General features: G+C 41.4%; 1 protein-coding gene across 1 annotated transcript in view; it reads left to right on the top strand.

Moving 5' to 3' along the window:
• MMP2 (matrix metallopeptidase 2) overlaps positions 1-14,008 on the top strand; it is a 511,193-nt gene extending 497,185 nt beyond the window's left edge. The window contains exon 13 of the mRNA XM_044082007.1: positions 10,464-14,008. Within this exon, the coding sequence (XP_043937942.1) occupies positions 10,464-10,567 (104 nt within the window). The 3' untranslated portion in view covers positions 10,568-14,008. The remainder of the gene's footprint in view (positions 1-10,463) is intronic.
• Positions 14,009-18,692: the final 4,684 nt, after the last annotated feature.

The following is an 18,692-nucleotide window of genomic DNA, read 5'->3' as shown; positions in this document are numbered from 1 at the left end:
CCCACCTAGTCAAAATAGGGGAAGCCAAATCAAGTAGTAGACCGGTAATGAGGGGTGTACTCCAGGGATCGGTCTTGGGGCCTCTGTTGTTTGCGATATACTTTTCTGGGGTGCCAGCCAAAACCAGTGGGCTGTGGCTGACCAAGTTTGCAGATGACTGTAAGCCAGATGCTGTCATCGATTCCTCTAGTGATGTGGACATCCTCCAAGAGGGTCTCACCCATACAAATGTCTGGTGCCAGAAACATGGCCTCAAACTGAATGCCAAAAAATGCATCATCATCCCCTTTGGGGAGAGTGATATCCCCAGAAATTATCACATTAATACCAAGGTGCTAGGCATGCAATCAGTCGTGAGGGACCTGGGCACTCAGGTTGATAGCAAACTGACTTTTGACCACCATGTTGCCTCCATTGTACAGAAAGCTTTCTACATGGCCCACCTCATTAGTAAGGGTATATCATCCAGGGACAAGGAGATCATAACATCCCTGTATTCTTCCCTTATAAGACCCATTATTGAATACAATTCCCCTTCTGGCATGTACCTCACAAAGCACAAGCAGCAACAAGAGAGACCACAGAGGTTCCTCACCAGGAGAATCCACGGCCTCAAACATCTTCCCTACACAAATAGGCTAAAAACCCTGTCCCTTTACTCAGTCTCATACAGACTCCTCAGAGGTGACCTTTGTCTGCCATACAAAACAATCTCAGACCATGTCTTGACAGGACTGCTGCATATCCGCAAGTTAAGCTCCACTCAAGTAACCGGCATGCATGACCTTAACCTGGTCTGTGACATCAACAGGACTTGTTGGCAGGACAGATTTGTGTCCCAAAGACTCCCCATTCTGTGGAATAGGCTTCCTCTCCATGTCAAGCAGAGTACCTCATTACCCCTTTTTAAGCACAACCTGGATAACTGGATGGGGAATAGAAAATACCCCTGTGTCCCTGCTGGACAGGGGCATTAGGGGCTGACTTATAGGAATATTGGATAAATTCTTGGGTAAGTTTGTAAGAGCCTCAGGGCCAATAACCTAGTAACTTCCTGTGATCCTATAATCCTCCACATTCACACTTCCCCCTGTGAATAATATCCACACATAGGTTCATAGGTTCATAGGTGTGTACTAGGCTAATGGCCCTGGAGCCTTTACAACTGTAGCCCATAGGATTACCCTGGCATCTTGCCACCCAATCTCGGTTCCTAGTGTCTCTGTCGAGTAGAGCCACTGGAGTGATCCCTGGGGTGAATTTTCTATTTCCCATCCACTCATCAAGATTTCTCTTGAAGAGGGCCGGTGAGGTGCTCTGTTTGACATGTATGGGAAGTCTATTCCATAGCATGGGCAGACTCTGGGTTATGAATCTGTCCCTCCAGCATGTTCTGTTGATTGTGGTAGTGACGTTGAGGTCTCTGGAGTGTGTGGTGCGGAGGGATTGTGATTTCTTTAGATGTAGCATTTCTAACAGAGCCGGGTCAGACATGGCTTTGTAAGTCAAGCAGAGATCACCTCTAACTAGGCAATATGAGACAGAGAATAGTTGGAGTTTTTTTGAGTCTGTCCATATAGGACAAGTGTTTAAGGCCTAGGATCCTCTTTGTGAGGTACTTTTGTGGCCTCTCCAGTTGTTGCAGGTGTCTAGTGAGATACATGCCAAATGGGGTGTTGTACTCGATGATTGGCCTAATGAGGGAAGAGTAGAGGGAGACAATGACCTCTTTCTTCCTGGATGCAAAAGCCTTAGTAATGAGATGTGCCACATAGAAGGGCTTTCTGACCACAGTGGCAACGTGGTGGTCAAAAGAGAGGTTGCTGTCAACCTGTGTTCCCAGATCTCTTATAACGCCTTCTGTGTTCAGTGGAATACCGTCAATGTGGTAATTCAAGGGAACTGGGTTTTTCCCAAAGGGGATGAAGACACATTTTTTGGCATTCAGCTTAAGGCCATGGTTCTGACACCAGTTGTTGGTCTCATTGAGACCTTTCTGTATGATGTCAGCATCACTTGGGTAGTTAATAATAACTCCCAACTTGCAATCATCTGTGAACTTTGTCAGCCAGAGTCTCTTCGTGTTGGCTTAGACTTCAGAGAAGTAGATACCAAACAGGAGAGGAACCAGGACCAAACCCTGTGGAACTCCACTCGTAACTGGTCGGCAGTCTGACTTGGAGTCAGCTACTTTCACACTGTGGGTTCTATCTGTGAGCCAGTTTGCAACCCACCTAGTGATATAGGGGTTGATGCCTAGCTTAGTAAGTTTTTCTATGATTCCTGAGTGGGGAATGGTATCAAAGGCCTTGGCCAGGTCAAGGTAGGCTGTATAAACCACCTTATCTTCATCCACAGCTCTGGTGACTGACTCAAAGAAGTTAACCAAGTTGAGAAGGCATGATCTACCCTTCAAAAACCCAAACTGTGCAGGATCCAGAGTTTGGAGATTCCCTATATCCTTGTTTATTAGGTCCATGATGATGAGTTCCATAGCTTTACAAGTCAGACTCATCAGGCTAATGGGGCGATAGTTCCTGGGGTCTGTAGTCACTCCTCTTTTGTGGAGAGGGATGATTGTAGCAGTGCGCCATTTGGTGGGGACAAAGCCTGAGGAGAGGCTGTGATTGAACAGGGCACACAGGTGAGGTGCCAGTTCACTCTGTAGCTCATGTAGAACACAGCCAGGGATACTGTCAGGTCCCATAGAAGCTGTATTCTTAGCCTTGGACAGTGCTGTTTTAACCTGTGCAGCAGTAATACTGGGTGCCTGGCAATCTACTGGTATTGTGATGGGTCCTTTGGGGGAGAGGGGTAAAGTTAGCACTGAATCTGTTTGTCAGTATATTTGCAATATCTGTTAGCTCGGTATAGGAGATACCATTGTGCAGTAGCTCAGAGCAAATCTTGGTATTGCCATGGAGATTTTTTACATAACTATAGAAGGCCTTGTGGTTGTCTTTACTATCTGCTGCAATTCTGTTTCATAGCTAGCTTTAGAGGATTTGATGAGGGATCTCAACCTTTTGCTGAAGCTGTTAAGGGGGTCTTTCCAGTCTTGGGACTTCACCTTATTCCACATCAGTTTCCTCCTTTTGTTGTAGAGTTTGTTTATGGCAGAGGACCACCAGATTGGCTTCCTTTTTTTGAGGAGAGCATCTTAGTTCTATTGGGTATGGTGAGATCCATGCATCTGTGTATGTGTTTGTACAGTGCCATCCATTCCCCATCTGTACAAATGATGATACCTGTGCCCCGCCCTTTGTACAGTGTTACTTGTGTTGCCTATGTCTGATGAACATTGTGGCCAGCCTATGCATGAGCAAGCACAGCCAGGTGTTGGTTTTGGATGCATCACTTTTACTGTACTGTATCTGCTTTACACTGTTCTGAAGCTTTGTGCCATGGCATACTGGACCTACATCTGTCAGGCATAATTATCTCTGGCTGTTGGCTCCTCCATTGACAACTCATTTGACCAAGCCTCTACTGCCTGATGTGCTGGGAACTGCTGACCCTATAAGTACCCAGCCTGCTGTAACTGCCTCCTCAGTATTATATTGAGTAACATTGCACATAATGAAAATATTTGCCAACATGTGCCAGGGTCATACTGCAAGGCACTACTAGAAGAATAATGTCTTCCTTCAGCATCCAAAACACACACTCAATAATCTTCCTTGTTTGCTTTTGGCCATTGTTATAACCATGCCCTGTTTCATTTTCTGGATTTCTGGTGGATGTCATCAACCAGATTTCCATGGCATATCTGACATCACCTATAAGGTGCCCCTGGGTGGAAGTCATCCCTCACAAAACATTGGTACAATTCACAGGCATGCCATATGAGGGAGCTGTGGTAACTGGCTCGGTGGTCTGTAGATACACTGAAAAGGATACTCTGTGGATTATAGAACACCAGGCAGTGAATGGACTGATACCCTTTTTTGATTCATGTATCATCTCCCTTGTATACCAAGTGGGGCCCATTACTTCACTGTGGCTACAATCTATGGCCACCAATACATCAGGGAAATAAGGTATATCATAGAATTCTGACATGATGTTTCCACTCTCTTCTGTCACACTTGGGAACCATATATGCTCCCCCAACATGCTGAAGCATGGCATCAAGGACCTGATGAAATATTCTTGAAACAGATACCTGAGATACCCCTACTGTGTCCCTAGTAGGTTGCTGAAAGGTCCCTGTAGCTAATTAGGTTTGCCACCTTTCTATGTGGCAAATACCATACCAAAAACATACTCTTCCACTACCCACAATTCCACCTCTATCCACTCATTTCCTCACCCACCCCACCCACTTTCCTGCCCATTTTATGACATCAACGTATGCATCATCAGTAGGTGGAATGCTTTATTTTGTTTTTCCCCCCTTTATAGAAAGTCCCAGGTTTTCAACACATCATGTTAGTGTTGCTTTTCAATTATAAAGCTCATCCAAGTCTGCATTTTTATAAACTCCGGTATGCTGTCTGTACAGGTAAACAAGATATTGGAGTTTGTATAGTGCTTCTAGCTGTTTTAAAAAAGATGACTCTCCACTAAAACATAACTTTTTAGACAGGTAAAACGTAATGCAGTGTTTAGGCTAAACCATTTTTTTCATCTTACCTTAAAGCATCTATTGCAAGACCACCAGTTATTGGAGACCCCACATTCTGCCTCTCAGTAGTCATCTTGGGATTAGTGCTTCTGTTTTCTCCTGGTGAGAGAAGGAGTGCAGTTGCATTATTTCCTGGAGAAAGCTTAGTAACTGCTTTATAGGTGACAGCTTGGAATCTGTGCTTATATTCTGATCCTGGTGAGAGTAGGAGTAGAGTGCATGGATTCCTGACTCTTTCTGGTTGGAGAGTGGGTGTCTGTGCTTAACGTACCAGATTGGTCTGGTTGCTATTCGAGGTACCTACCAGAAAAAGGCTACAAGCCTGCAGACCCTTGCATCATCTGGGACAAGACTGTGGATCACCAAACAGGCTGTGGCCTGCTTCTCTTCTTGGGATCGGTGCTAACATTTTGCTTCTGGTGAGAGAAGACACAAAGGAGTATTGTATTCCAACACAGTGAAGCTGTGATGACACCAGCATTAGTAGTAGCCATGTAGTAGCAATTCATGTGACTCCCCTCTTTTCATCATTCTTGACAAGCTAATTCTTTATTTTCAGTAAGTACTGCTTGATTTCTTCCTAACTTCAGAATATCTGCCTAAATACTTCATCCTTAAATTTTCAGGGTCTACATATTGGTTTCCCCTCAAGTGTTTGGCAGTGCCCTGTGCAGACTTAGGCACTTTGAGTTACATTTTTCCTGTAAAAGGCTTCAGTACTTAATATAGTGAGCTGATGTCCAGGCATGTTTAAAGGTCATTTCCCTGTGCTTTCTCCTGTCAACCTGGTGAACTTGGGCATCCTGAGGCAGTGTAGCAACTGCCTCATGTAGACAGACAACCCTCTCCTCTTACCTCCCAACACTATGACTTTTGAGAAATGTACAAATATAGCCAAGCTGGAAGCCAAGCATTCTCCAGCCAAGACTGGATTAGCCAGTAAAGAGGAGAAGGATAACACCTGCACCACACCACCTTCAACACATAGCCCTCCAGAAAATACACCAGCACAGCCCTCACATAGTAACACAAAGCACACACCTACTTTCATGGAGGCTCTCAATAAAAATCTGCCCAAACAACAGAGACCTCCGAGGCAGAAATGCAAACAACCACCACATCCCAGCACAAACCATGACACACATAGCTCACATAAACAGTGTGCCACTCAACCAAAGCCCATAAGGCAAAATAACTTACCCAATACACTAGTCATAGGTGACTCAATAGTAAAGCACACTAATATCCCACTCACTAGGTTGAATAAGGAGAAAGTTATGGTCAGCTGCCTGTCAGGTGCCAGGATCCACCACATAACGCATGCACTTAGGTCACTCCACAACAGGTACAAATATGAATCTGTCATTGTCCATGTTGGTGTAAATGACCAGAGATGTACCTCCCTGGACTACATGAAAAGAGTAATGGAAGAGTTCTCTGATCATGTAGCCCAGGCAGGTATGATCCTAGCTCTGAGGAGCATCCTGCCATCACCCAGAGTGATACCACAGTACAAGGACAAAATGATTGACTTCAACAATTGGCTAAGTTTCTGGTGTCATTCTAAGGGGATCCAGTATCTGTCTGCCTGGGATAACATGATTGATAGACCTCGATGCTTCACAAGAGATGGCCTGCACCTGTCACCCCAGGGATTCTGGATACTGGCCAAGGATCTTGCCACCCCTATAGTGCTTTTTTTAGGCAATGTCCTAAAGAAAAAATTATCACCATAACAGCTACAAGCAAATGAAATCTGAGGGTTATGCTACTCAATGCTAGAAGTCTAAATCTCAAAATGCACTCACTCAAAGCACTCTTTAAAATGGAGAACATCGACATCTGTGCAGTGACTGAGACCTGGTTCAAGGCTACAGAGAGCACCCCAGCACTACGAGACTGTAATTCATACCACAATTTTTGGCCACTAAACCTGGACTGAAGCACTAAAGGCGGTGGTGTCTCCATATTCATAAAGGATATGCACACCTCCAGACTAGTAGCCCAACATAACGCATCAGAGATACTTCAGGTACAACTAACACTGGGTAAAACTGCAATCCAGGTTGTAGCCTGCTATAGAACCTCCACCATGTCCCAAGACTTCCATTCCACATTCCTAAACACACTGGAAAATATTAGGGTACAACTCAATACCCTTATACTGGGAGACTTTAACTACCCCTCCATTAACTGGGAAAATTACTCATGTACCAACAAAGTTGCTCGATGTTTTCTGGAATTCATTAATTCCAGTGCTCTGGACCAACTCATTCTTACCCCCACCAGGGGTAGAAACATCCTTGACCTGGTCATTACTAACATGGGTAACCATTACTCTACACCAGTAATCAACTCCTCCCTGGTCAGATCAGACAACAAGCTAATCACCATGGATATCCACATCCCACCCTCACTCCCCTAAAGGAAACCACCATAAAAACTTCTCCAAAGCCATTTTTGGGCTTCTAAAAACAGAGGTGGCTAACTTCATGACACCCATGCCAATGGAAAATAGGTGCATGACTGCTGAATCATACACCAATGCCCTGTATGACCACATACACAAGTGCATGGAGCGGGCCATACCAAACAGAACCTAGACGCTGTCCTCCAAAAAAAGGAAGCCAATCTGGTGGTCCCCCACTATAAACAAACTCTACAACAGAAGGAAAAAACTGTTGCAGAAAAGGGTAAAGGGAAAAACTCCTTTGTTAGCCTCAGCAAAAAACTGAGTTCCCTCATCCAATCCTCTAAAGCTAGCTATGAAAACAAAACTGCTGCAGATTCTAAAGACAACTACAAGGCATTCTATAGTTATGTCAAGAATCTACATGGCAATACTCAGATCTGCTCTGGGTTACAGCACAATGGCAATACATATACAGAACCAACTGATATTGCCAACATATTGACTGACAGGTTCAGTGCGAACTTTACCTCCTTTTCACTCCCTAAAGAGCCTATCACAATACCTGAGGAATGCCAAATCCCTATTATCACAGCTACACGGGTAAAAACCGCACTGTCCAAAGCCAAGAATACAGCTTCCATGGGACCTGATAATATCTCTGGCTGTGTTCTACATGAATTACAAAGTGAACTGGCACCACACCTGAGTACCCTGTTCAATCACAGCCTCATTTCAGGCTTTGTTCCAAACAAATGGTGCACTGCTATGGTCATCCCACTCCACAAATGGGGAGCAACTGCAGACCCTAGGAACTACCGCCCCATTAGTCTGATGAGTCTGATATGTAAGGCTATGGAGCGCATCATCATGGACCTTATAAATAAGGACATAGGGAATCTCCAAACTCTGGACCCCACACAGAATGGGTTTGTGAAAGGTAGATCATGCCTGCTCAACCTGACTGACTTCTTCAAGTCTTTCACCAGAGCTGTGGATGGGGGCAAGGTAGTTCACACATCCTACCTAGATATTGCCAAGGCCTTCGACACCATCCCTCACTTAGGAATCATAGATAAACTCACTAAACTAGGCATAAACCCCTATGTAATAAGATGGGTTGCCAACTGGCTCACTGATAGAACCAACACTGTGAAAGTAGCAGACTCCAAATCTGACTAATGACCAATTACAAGTGGTGTCCCACAGGGATTGGTCCTAGGTCCTCTCCTGTTTGGCATCTACTTCTCTGAAGTGCAAGCCAACACAAAGGGGCTCTGGCTGACCAAGTTCACAGATGATTGCAAACTTGGAGCCATTATTGATTCTTCAACTGATGTAGACATTCCACAAAAAGGCCTCACTGACACCAGTGACTGGTGCCAGAACCATGGCCTTAAGCTCAATGCCAAAAAGTGCATTGTCATTCCCTTTGGGAAAAATTTGGTGCCCATGAACTACCACATAGGTGGTAGTTCACTAAACACCGAAGGTGTGATAAGAGACCTGGGGACACAGGTTGACAGCAACCTCGCCTTTGATAACCACATTGCCACTGTAGTCAGAAAGCCCTTCTATGTGGCACATCTCATTACAAAAGGTTTCTCACCCAAGAAGAAAGCGGTCATAATCCCTCTCTACTCGTCTCTCATTAGACCTATTATAGAATACAATGCCCCATTTGGTATGTACCTCACTAACTGGAAAGGACACAAAAATACCTCACTAAGAGGATCTTAGGCCTTAGACACATGGCCTATACGGACAGACTCAAAAAACTCCAGCTAACTCTGTCTCTTATCACCTACTTAGAGGCAATCTCTGCTTGACCTACAAAGCTATGTCTGACCCAGAGCTGCTAGATATGCTACACCTAAAGAAATTCCAATCCCTCCATGCAACACACTCCAGGGGCCTTAACCTCATTACCACAATAAACAGAACATGCTGGAGGGGCAGGTTCCTAACCCAGAAACATCCCATACTCTGGAACAAGCTTCCCATCCACGTCAAGCAGAGCACTTCACTGGCCCTCTTTAAGGGAAATCTTGACGAGTGGACGGGCAATAGGAAGTTCCCCCGGGGATCACTTCAGTGGCCTTGCTTGACAAAGGCACTGGGAACTAACTTTGGGCGGCATGATGCCAGGGAATCTTCTTGGGCTAGGCTTATATAGGCTCCAGGGCCATTAGCCTAGTACACACCTATGTACCTATGAACCAGACTAATACTCTGATTCCCAGGTAGTCTGGAAAAATATGGTATAGGTGGCAACACTATAGCTAAAGTATGTAAAATGATGCTTATCTTAGTATCTACTAGATTAGATACTCCAAGACTCCCCCAGGGCTGCAGACAAGAATAATGCTTCCCATTTCTTGCATAGTGTCTTATCCATTTGGTACTTTTCCCCAATCTTGGTGTTGTAAAATCCATAAAATGTTAAGCATGGTCGAATGACCTGGTGCCTCTGGAGATGATGATATAGACACTTGTACAAAGTAATGGCAATAACAGCCCCTTGCAGATGCACATTTATTAATGCTGCAGCAACCGCTAAGATTATTTAGCAACTCCTTTAGTACGAATATGAACATTCGTCTGAGTTCAGTTATACAGCAGTCACAGCTCTGTTGCATGGCTTTTAAAGATTAATGAATTGTTCTGCCTTCTTATTTTATCTCATCTGCATACCCCAAGCCACTCATTTTAATAAAACTGCTCATTACCATGTCATTATACAGCCATTAGCATGCCACACCTGACCCTGCTGCTTGGCATTCCCTGCTAGTGGTATGCATATCCCTGAATCACACATAGTCTGCAGTTGGCCCTCATGCACATTTGCTTAGCATGATGCATGAAGGCTTTCTAAATCCTGGCCACTGAATATTGTAGTTTACATTTTATACAGCTTGTGTTTGAGAGTTGCTGATTAGAATTTACAAAAAGTTCAACCACTCAAAAATATGATAAATATATTCTAAGGAGTGCAATCACTCCATCCTTTTGCATAATGTTCCACACCTACTTTAGCTTCATTTTACACAGTAGATAATCTAGGGCGTACTAACAATTTATTAATTGTCTGCAAAGAAATAAACGGAAAGGTTACAATAGTGAAAATAATCATGTAAATGAAGACAGAAATTTCCAAGTCATAAATGCAGAGCTATAGTTATATAATAGGCCATTTGCTTTAATTTAAGTATTAAACTTTACATAAAATGACACTTAAAAATGCATGTTATATACATGTGTTCAATAAAGCAGTTATTTCAGAAATGCTTTTCAGACATTGCCAGGCTTTTAACGCAATGTCCAAACAATCATCATGTTGTTTATATGTATTTGTCAATCATTGTTGGTTAATGCAATGTGTTATATAGTACTGCACCATGGATTAATTCTAATTCTGTCTTACAGATCACAGCTATTTCATCAAGGACTGGTATAGCCTTAAACTGGAAGACAACACCCTAAAGATTGTTAAAGTTGGAAATGTGAAAAATGACTGGCTAGGTTGCTGATCTGTATTATATGCAGCAAACCAACAGTGCATAACCTGTTTTTCCCCTGTCAAATCTCCAGTCAGAGGTAGAGCAAAATTAATAATAATAGGCCGGTCTGGCACTGGTAACTGGTAGTAACTACCCAAGTATCAGATATTATTTTAATCTCAGTCAAGGAATCTTGTTTTAGAAAAGCAAGTATCAAATGTGATCCTTGGAATGAGGCATTAAAATGTATTAAGCCACCTATGAATGTAATAGAAATTTAAAGTAACAGGCAGTTCTCTTGTTTGGTAAAGACTCTTATTAGTCTATAGAATTATTTTCTAACACTGAGTATTCTGAATTTGTGTTTTTTTACTGAATGTCACATGGTATTGGATTCAAGGATTTTGGAAATAATTAATATTGAAATCTTATGAACACATAAATGTTACATCAATGGAAGTTTATGAGTATTTCTTATGTAGAATCACATGAGTGACCTTTCTCTTTTGATCTGTTAGCTACTTTGTTCAGTAATACTATCGTCCCTACCTGAAACTGCTTACATCTTTACACATCTATTTATGTAAATCCTTAAACTAAAATTATGTTCCACTTATCCAGCATTGGTTGTCAGTTCTACTTTTAACACTGCTTTGTGGTGTATGTCATGTACTCCTTAACTGATTGTTCTAGTAAATAAGATTAGTCTTAATTATTTGCATTACATTTGCAATACCATAGCGTGATCTTACGACAAGTGGAAATTAGGATTGTAATTAAACCATTCACAGCTTGGACAATTTCCATTACACTTAGTAAAAAGGAAAAGATGCTTTTATAATCAGTTTGACTGAAAATGAAATGAGGACAGAATGCTTGAAAATTAGTATATAACAAGTTGGAAAACATCATTATCTGTAATTTTCTAATCTCAAAGTTGACTTATACACATTTTACCAAAATAAATAGGATCAGTGGTTTATATTCAAATGTAAATTTACAGTCTCAAGAACATGCCAAAAATATGCACAAAAGCCTGCTAAATAATATTGCAAGAAATGAAGTCTCTTTATTCTAGACAGAAAGTGAAAAAAAAATAGTAAATGAATAATTGAATCTATTTAGCTTTGTGGCAGATAGGACTTGATGAATTACTGGCCATGGCTGTTGATACTTGTGTCTGCAAATTACACGAATATTTAACAAAAGTGTACTCCTGACCTAATGTGATTAGTTGAAATCCTTTTGATATTTTACTGGCACCCTTTCTGATCTTCATTCATCTGTTAAGCAGCTTGGAATCATATTACTTTATGAAATAAAGACTGATTGAAATGTATTTCACTGGACAGGACACAACTAAATTACATTTAGGTAGATATGTAATTTGTTTCTCAAGGCTTTCAACAATGTAGAGTTGGATATTTAAAATGGCTTGTATACAGAGAACTCCATATTTAATGACATTTCAGATTTGAACATGATCATTTTACAATGTTTGACAAGTTCCATTTGGAAAACTTAGAGGAGATGCAAACAGTTAAAGTCAAACAAAATGCTGCCTGTAGTAACATAGTATGGCCCTTTGTTTAGCTGCTTCACAACGTTAAGCCAACTCACAGATCCAAACAATAACAAGGAAATGCCTCCCAGACTAGGAATATAAATTATGGCACAAAACCAATCAAGTCTCCATCCATAAGTGTGCTTGAGGTACTTGTTGTAACCCACTTTTCACTATATAACTCACAAAAAAAAACATAGACAAAACAAAAACCTTTTTGAAATACCACAGAGAATGCTGATGTTTTTGTTCTCTGCAGATCAAGAAGCTGAACAGCCTCTGTTGGGACAACAAATCTGCTAAAAACTAGAATGCTGCTGCTGCTGATGATGATGATGCAAACTCTCTTGTTTACACAAGGGAGTTTACTGATACATGCCTGGGTGTAATAGAAACTGGAGACTGTCAGGTTTACATAGACACATCTAACAGAGCCCTCACCTTTGCAAGCAGTTACAGATACTGAATAACAGAGGAGGAATGGTTAGAAAATTGTAAACGCACCCATTTGCCCTGCACCATGCAACATCTGGCTGCAGAAGTCCTTGCCAATTTGTTACCCATTCCTTACAGGTTATGCCAGTAAGGATTGTTTTGAGTCTGATGCTCATAATGGGGAAATAGATCAAAACTAACTACAGTCTATGAGAAAGCTGTATGTTCAACATACTAATAAGGTATTTTCCAGGAATGTTGCCCACAGATATTTCTGTCTGTAAATCAGCGCTGTTATCATAAGCAGCTAGATATGTTAATCAGTTTATTAGCCTCCATTTTGAGGGGTGTCTGAATGACCCATTGTCAGTGTACCAAGCACAAAGAAAAATTAATGTTGTATTCTGTTAACATGACCCATTTGACATTTTTGTATATGGCATGTACACTAAGGCATGTCTTCCGGTAAAAATGCATTTCATTCACAATATTGATGGGATATGGCGATCTAGCAATCCCACAGCATAAGTTAACATTCAGAGAAGTTAGGTAATGCGTGTCAGACCTCTGTCTGACTAGTGTACTGAGGAATTTTGCTTTATACCAACAAAGAGGCTCTATGGGACCAGTGTTTGATATGCACTGAAGTGGAAAAAAATCCTCAAATCCTTCTTCCTTCTGATCACTGTTCAAAAAGAAAAAAAGTAGTTTGTTATTTAATTTAATCATCTAAACTGAGAACTGTAATTCTTTTCTTTCTGCTAATTTCTGTTAATTACTGAATAAATATGCACTCCTTTATATCAAGTCCTTGTAGAATGTGCATTACAAAGATACTGCAGTTATGTATCTTTCTGTTGGCATTCTCACATTTATCTCAACTGTCCCTGATATTCAGAGACATTTCTGAATTTGGCTCAAAATGTTGCCCTGTCCCTTCTAATCCCTGCTAAAACTAGCAATTTGGGAAGAAAAGATGGTGGATTTCAGCTAAATAATGACAATAATTAGGAGTATAGACTTTTTGTACTTCAGGAAATGCATGTTAATTCACATTCTCATATTCTGTCAGCTTATAAAGTTAATACAATTATTTTAGAAAGTGTCCTTGATCATTTCTGGATTTTTCCCTGATTCCGAAGGTAAGCGGTTGAGACATCATAATAATTTTTGCAGTAACAAAGAGAGGTGTTACCAATGGTAAACACTTCTGACGTAAGTAAGAACATCAAATTTATTATAGTAAAAGAAAAGTATGCCATATTATAAAAGAACCAGACATAAAAGCAAGGATAAAAGACAACCAGAATGTTTACGTAAAATGTGGAATAGCCTGAATGTGTATATTGCAAAAATATGTTTAACTTTTTATTCAGAATGTAATGCAAATAGAAAAGGCACAGGTTGCCTGAATTTTTGCTTTGTATTACTTCATAGATTCATGACAATAAATTTTGTTATAGCTACCAAAACTGTGTTTTTCTGTCTTTAAGTGCTTGTTAACCCATTGCAGATTCCTTCATGCATTCAGTCAAAGAATCAGATACGTCTGAAATCTTTTGTGGTTCCCAGAGAAGTATTTTGTATGTCAACACTTTCAGTGAAAGATGTGCTCCAAACTAGAGAAGGGCCATCAGTTGTTGTTCTACTCAGAGATGTAACTTGGCAATAAACCAACTTCCACATTTTCCTTAAGGATATTACATTAATTATGCAGTCTGGCTTCACTTTTAATGCAGATGTAAGAGGTATAAGACAGAAGGGAAAAAAAGAAAAGAAATATCAGCTTGGTGTTTAGCAGCCCTCAATGAGGCCTTCCTACAGGGAGTTTAATGTAATTGCTTCAACAACTCCACTGTGCAGTGCCTTCTGACAGATCAAATTACCTTTCTTCTCAATAGTACTCCTGTAAAAATGGGTATTATTATTATGGTATATGGATTAAAGGCAGTAAACTACAAAAAAACTGTAGCTATGAAACCTAGCACCTTCCTATTTGCACACTGTCTGATTGTTCGCATTCCTATTTTTTTTCATTATGTATGAATGGAAATACAATATGACTGAATGCATCCTTTGGTATTTAAAATGTTTCCTCCTGTTTAATGTGCTCTCTATGAATGAAGACCTTTAAGAATTCTGTTGGCAAACTCAGTTGTATTACTTTAAATGTAAACTGACATCTGACAAAAAACTAGTGTTGCCACCTTTTGTTGTGGATAAAACTGAAGTAAGGCCACACCACCTACATCATCCATAACTCCGCCCATTCCCAACCCATCTCCCACTCATGCCCCACCTATTTTGTGATGCCACTATGACATCATGAGTTGACAGGGAATGCCCACTTTTTCATTCCTGATGCTTGCTTTTATGTTTTTAGCTGATTTACTATGCTTTTCTGTAAAAAAGCATAGTAACTCAGCCGATGTAACAAACTCCAGTAATCTGTTTCCATTTTGGAACAGAATACCAGAGACTGTACAGTGTTTTCTGGACTACTGGAGAATCTATTTGATTTCCAGATAGTCCAGAAAAAAATGGAGAGGTGACAGTCCTACAAAGAAGTGCAGAAAAAAATGAGAGATGAAACTAATTGATGTTCAAACAGGAAAAATATGATGTTCTTCTATCTCACCGTTGCAGTATTCTTCATAGAAGGAATGTCCTGCCCAGGGCAGCCTAATGCTTGGCCTGGCCTGTATAAAAAAGCCTAAAAAAAGACCTTGTATGCACTGTATAGCACATTTATGTTCCCCACACAGAATGTAGGATATAAAAGTGACATATGGACACAATTACTGAAACCCAACATCTTAAAGAGTTGCCCAGGGTACCACAGCAGAATCGTTTAACCCTGAGATACTCCTGCTAGGTAAAAAGAAGGCCTAGAAGTCTTGGCTGGATTATTTAGCTGTACAGCCTCCACTGGATGTCCCTCTAGAAGTAGGTAATAGCTCTAAGGGTTGTTCAGCATCTACATTGCATTCCTATGCCAGGACCCTGCTGGAGGCCAGCATAGATACATCTTTTCAAACATCCTCTGAGGCTTTGCACGCATCTGATCCAGATGTTGAGGGGAAACCATGATTATCTCAAAGGGACCTAGAGGGATTCCACAGATATTGGTCAGGGAGGAAGTTCCAGGTTCTGTTCTTGAATTCCACTCAGGGTTGGAACCTAGGGCTGATGTTCCTTCTAAGGAAAGACAAAAAACTGAAGCATGTTTCAATCTGGCTTATGGATCATCAAAGGGAATGACAAGAGTTTACTCAAGGCTTGTTTTGTGCCTTAATGGCCCTAAAGCCTCCTCAAGGGGTTTCAGTATCCACTCTTCCTTGGCCCTCTACCCGTTCTAAATGGTTTAGGAAACCAGATTCATCAGATGTGGATTCAGTGTCTGGTGAGGGGTCTTTGTCCTATTCTTCACAGATGCCTTCACCTTTGGCTTATTGTTCTGATGAAGAGTCTATTAGCCCTGAGTCTCCTTCCATGGAATTATCCTTTGGGGACACCATTGCTAGGATGATGGAAATCTTTATGTGTGATTGTACTCTTGTATGATATTCAGAGAAGATATCATGAGTTGGTTCAGGTGGATACTCCTAAACCATCAGCAGTTCTTGCTGTGTTGGCTGCCTTGTTAGATACTTTCATTGCTGATTCCAAGTCTCCTGATTCTCATCCTCCTGCTCATAAGAAACCTGTAAGGTTCCTGATGATTGTCTGTTTTAATTTAAATGTTCTTCTGCTGACCCTGCTGTGGTATCAGTCTCTTCTGACAAACCTTCTAAACTTTTGCCTTCTGATAAGGATAGTAGGGTAATGGAGAGGCTTGGCAAGTAGGGTTGCCACCTTTTGCTGCTGTTAAAACTGGACTAAGGACACACCCCTTGCACCTCCCATAACCCTGCCCACTTCATCTTCACTCCCACTTTCCGCCCATTTTGTGATGTCACCCCCATTGTCAGCTGTGGAGGAACATCCTCTTTTTGCATTCCTGATGTCTTCATTCTGCAGATTTACTATGATTTTCTGTGAAAAAAGCATAGTAAATATGTCAATTTAACAAACTTCGATAGCCTGTTTCTTTTTGAAACAGAATACTAGAGTTTGCACAGTGTTTTCCGGACTACCAGACAAAAGGTTTGATTTCCAGAAAGTCTGCAAAAAAAAAACAGATAGGTGCAATGCTATTGGCAAGAAAGTTTACACTGCTTCTACTTTGGCCTTTAGGGCTATTAATTATCAGGCCCACATGACCAGGTATGCTGTGGCCTTGATTGTTCAGGCTTGTCAGGTTATCTCTGCCCTCCCTGATTCTTATGGCAAATCCTCTGCATTACCTATTTTAGGTTCTGCTTCTCAGGTAGCTCTCCACTCTAAGTGCAGCTATTATGCTGCTGATGCCTCTACTAGGACTGCAGCTTTTGGGTCCATCATGAGGCTTTATTCTTGGCTTCATCTCCAGTCTCTACTTGGGGACATTAAGGCAAAGTTGTTGAATGCTCCTTTGGATAATACTGCTGCTGCTGACATGTTTAAGTCTCTTCAAGAGAAAGGCAAAGCCTTGCAAGACCTTAAACATACCTTTGACTCTCCTATCCCTAAGTCCAGATTAATTATCCTTTTAGGTCTGTTTTTGTTCGCAGGCAACCCTGCCAAGCCTCTAAAGGCGGAAAGAGTGGGAGGTGAGCCCACTCTTCTAAGGCTGCTTAAATTTCTGTGGCCCAGAAGCCTCCTTTATCTGATAAGCCTGCTTTTCTTTGACAGCTTCCCCTGCCTTCTTTAAGACCAGGTTAATTTGTCCCTTCAGCTTTCCCTTTGTCTTCCAAATTGGTGTCACATCACTTCAGACTCTTGGGTTCTTTCTATCATCCATCAGGGTTACTTCATGGTATGGAAATCACTCCATCATTTTTCAGGGATTCTTCAATCTCCTCTAGAGCAACTTCCTCATTTCCTGGAGGTTCTAGGGTCCCTGTTGAATCAAGGAACCATTCAACCTGTCCCCCCTTGCCAAGTGGATAGGGGTTTTATTCCAGGATGTTCCTGGTTCCTCAAAAGGAGGGCACTTGGAGACCTATTTTAGACCTCTCCTGGCGCAACATCTTTCCTAGAGATCCCTTCTTTTTGGATGCTCGCTCTTCAAACTCTGTTTCCTCTTTTATTACCCCAGGCTTTTCTGGTGTCCTTGGATCTGAAAGATGCTTACCTTCATATCCTTACTCGCCCTCTCTTCAGCAAGTTTTTACATTTCTCTGTGTCTTCCTCTCATTCTCAGTTTTCTGCTTTGCTCTTTGGCCTCTCTAGTGCTCCAAGGGTATTCACAAAATACCTAGCTCCTGCGATTGCCTTCTGCAGGCTCCTTATCTAGATGACCTATTGCTTCAGGTGCCTTCTTTCAGTTAACTGTTACAGGATCTGCAGTTCACCATCTCTCTTCTTCACTGTCTAGGGTTTACACTCAGCTTCCAAAAGTCCATCCTGACTCCCTATCAGGATCATGTGATCCTACACTACAAAGGATGGTGAGGGTGGCTGAGAAAATCTTGGGCACAAACCTTTCTTCTATTCAGGAGCTTTTGTTTACAAGACCAAGAAAGACAGCATATAAAATACTTGCTGATTCGACCCATCCGGCCCACAACTGGTTCTCACAACTTGTGTATGGACGGAGGTACTGCAGCTTCCGCTGTAGGACTACAGATTCAGGAACAGTTTGTATCCTACAGCTTAGCGACTTATTAATACAGACAGCAACCATAATACCTGACACATTGAAGCCTCTTTTTTCATTTAATCCTGCTTCTCTGAGCAATTACCACCAGTATTACTATTATGTAATATGATGGCTATACTGAGTCACATCTAAGGTTAACAAGTAACTAAACAGCTGCTATTTACTAGTCTCTATTTATTCTCTAGCTTAACATTGTAAAGGTTTGGCGGTAAGTATTTATTTATTATTTATCACTGGATAATGGGTACTGAATGTGTTTATGTAATGTAAACTACCACTTGCATGTCATACGCGTTATTTTATTTCTTACGTTATTCTTTGATACCGCTGTATCTATGTTATTTGTACTGCATTTCTCTCATGAGCTGACATTTGTAATTTTGTTTAGGCTGCACTTGTGTGGCCCTAAATGA

The sequence above is a fragment of the Protopterus annectens genome, chromosome 8.part1 (genome assembly GCF_019279795.1).
Source record: "Protopterus annectens isolate FY-2018-M chromosome 8.part1, PAN1.0, whole genome shotgun sequence".
Lineage (NCBI taxonomy): Eukaryota > Metazoa > Chordata > Ceratodontiformes > Protopteridae > Protopterus > Protopterus annectens.
The sequence above is the reverse complement of the archived record's forward strand: the minus strand, read 5'-3'. Positions and strand labels throughout refer to the sequence as shown.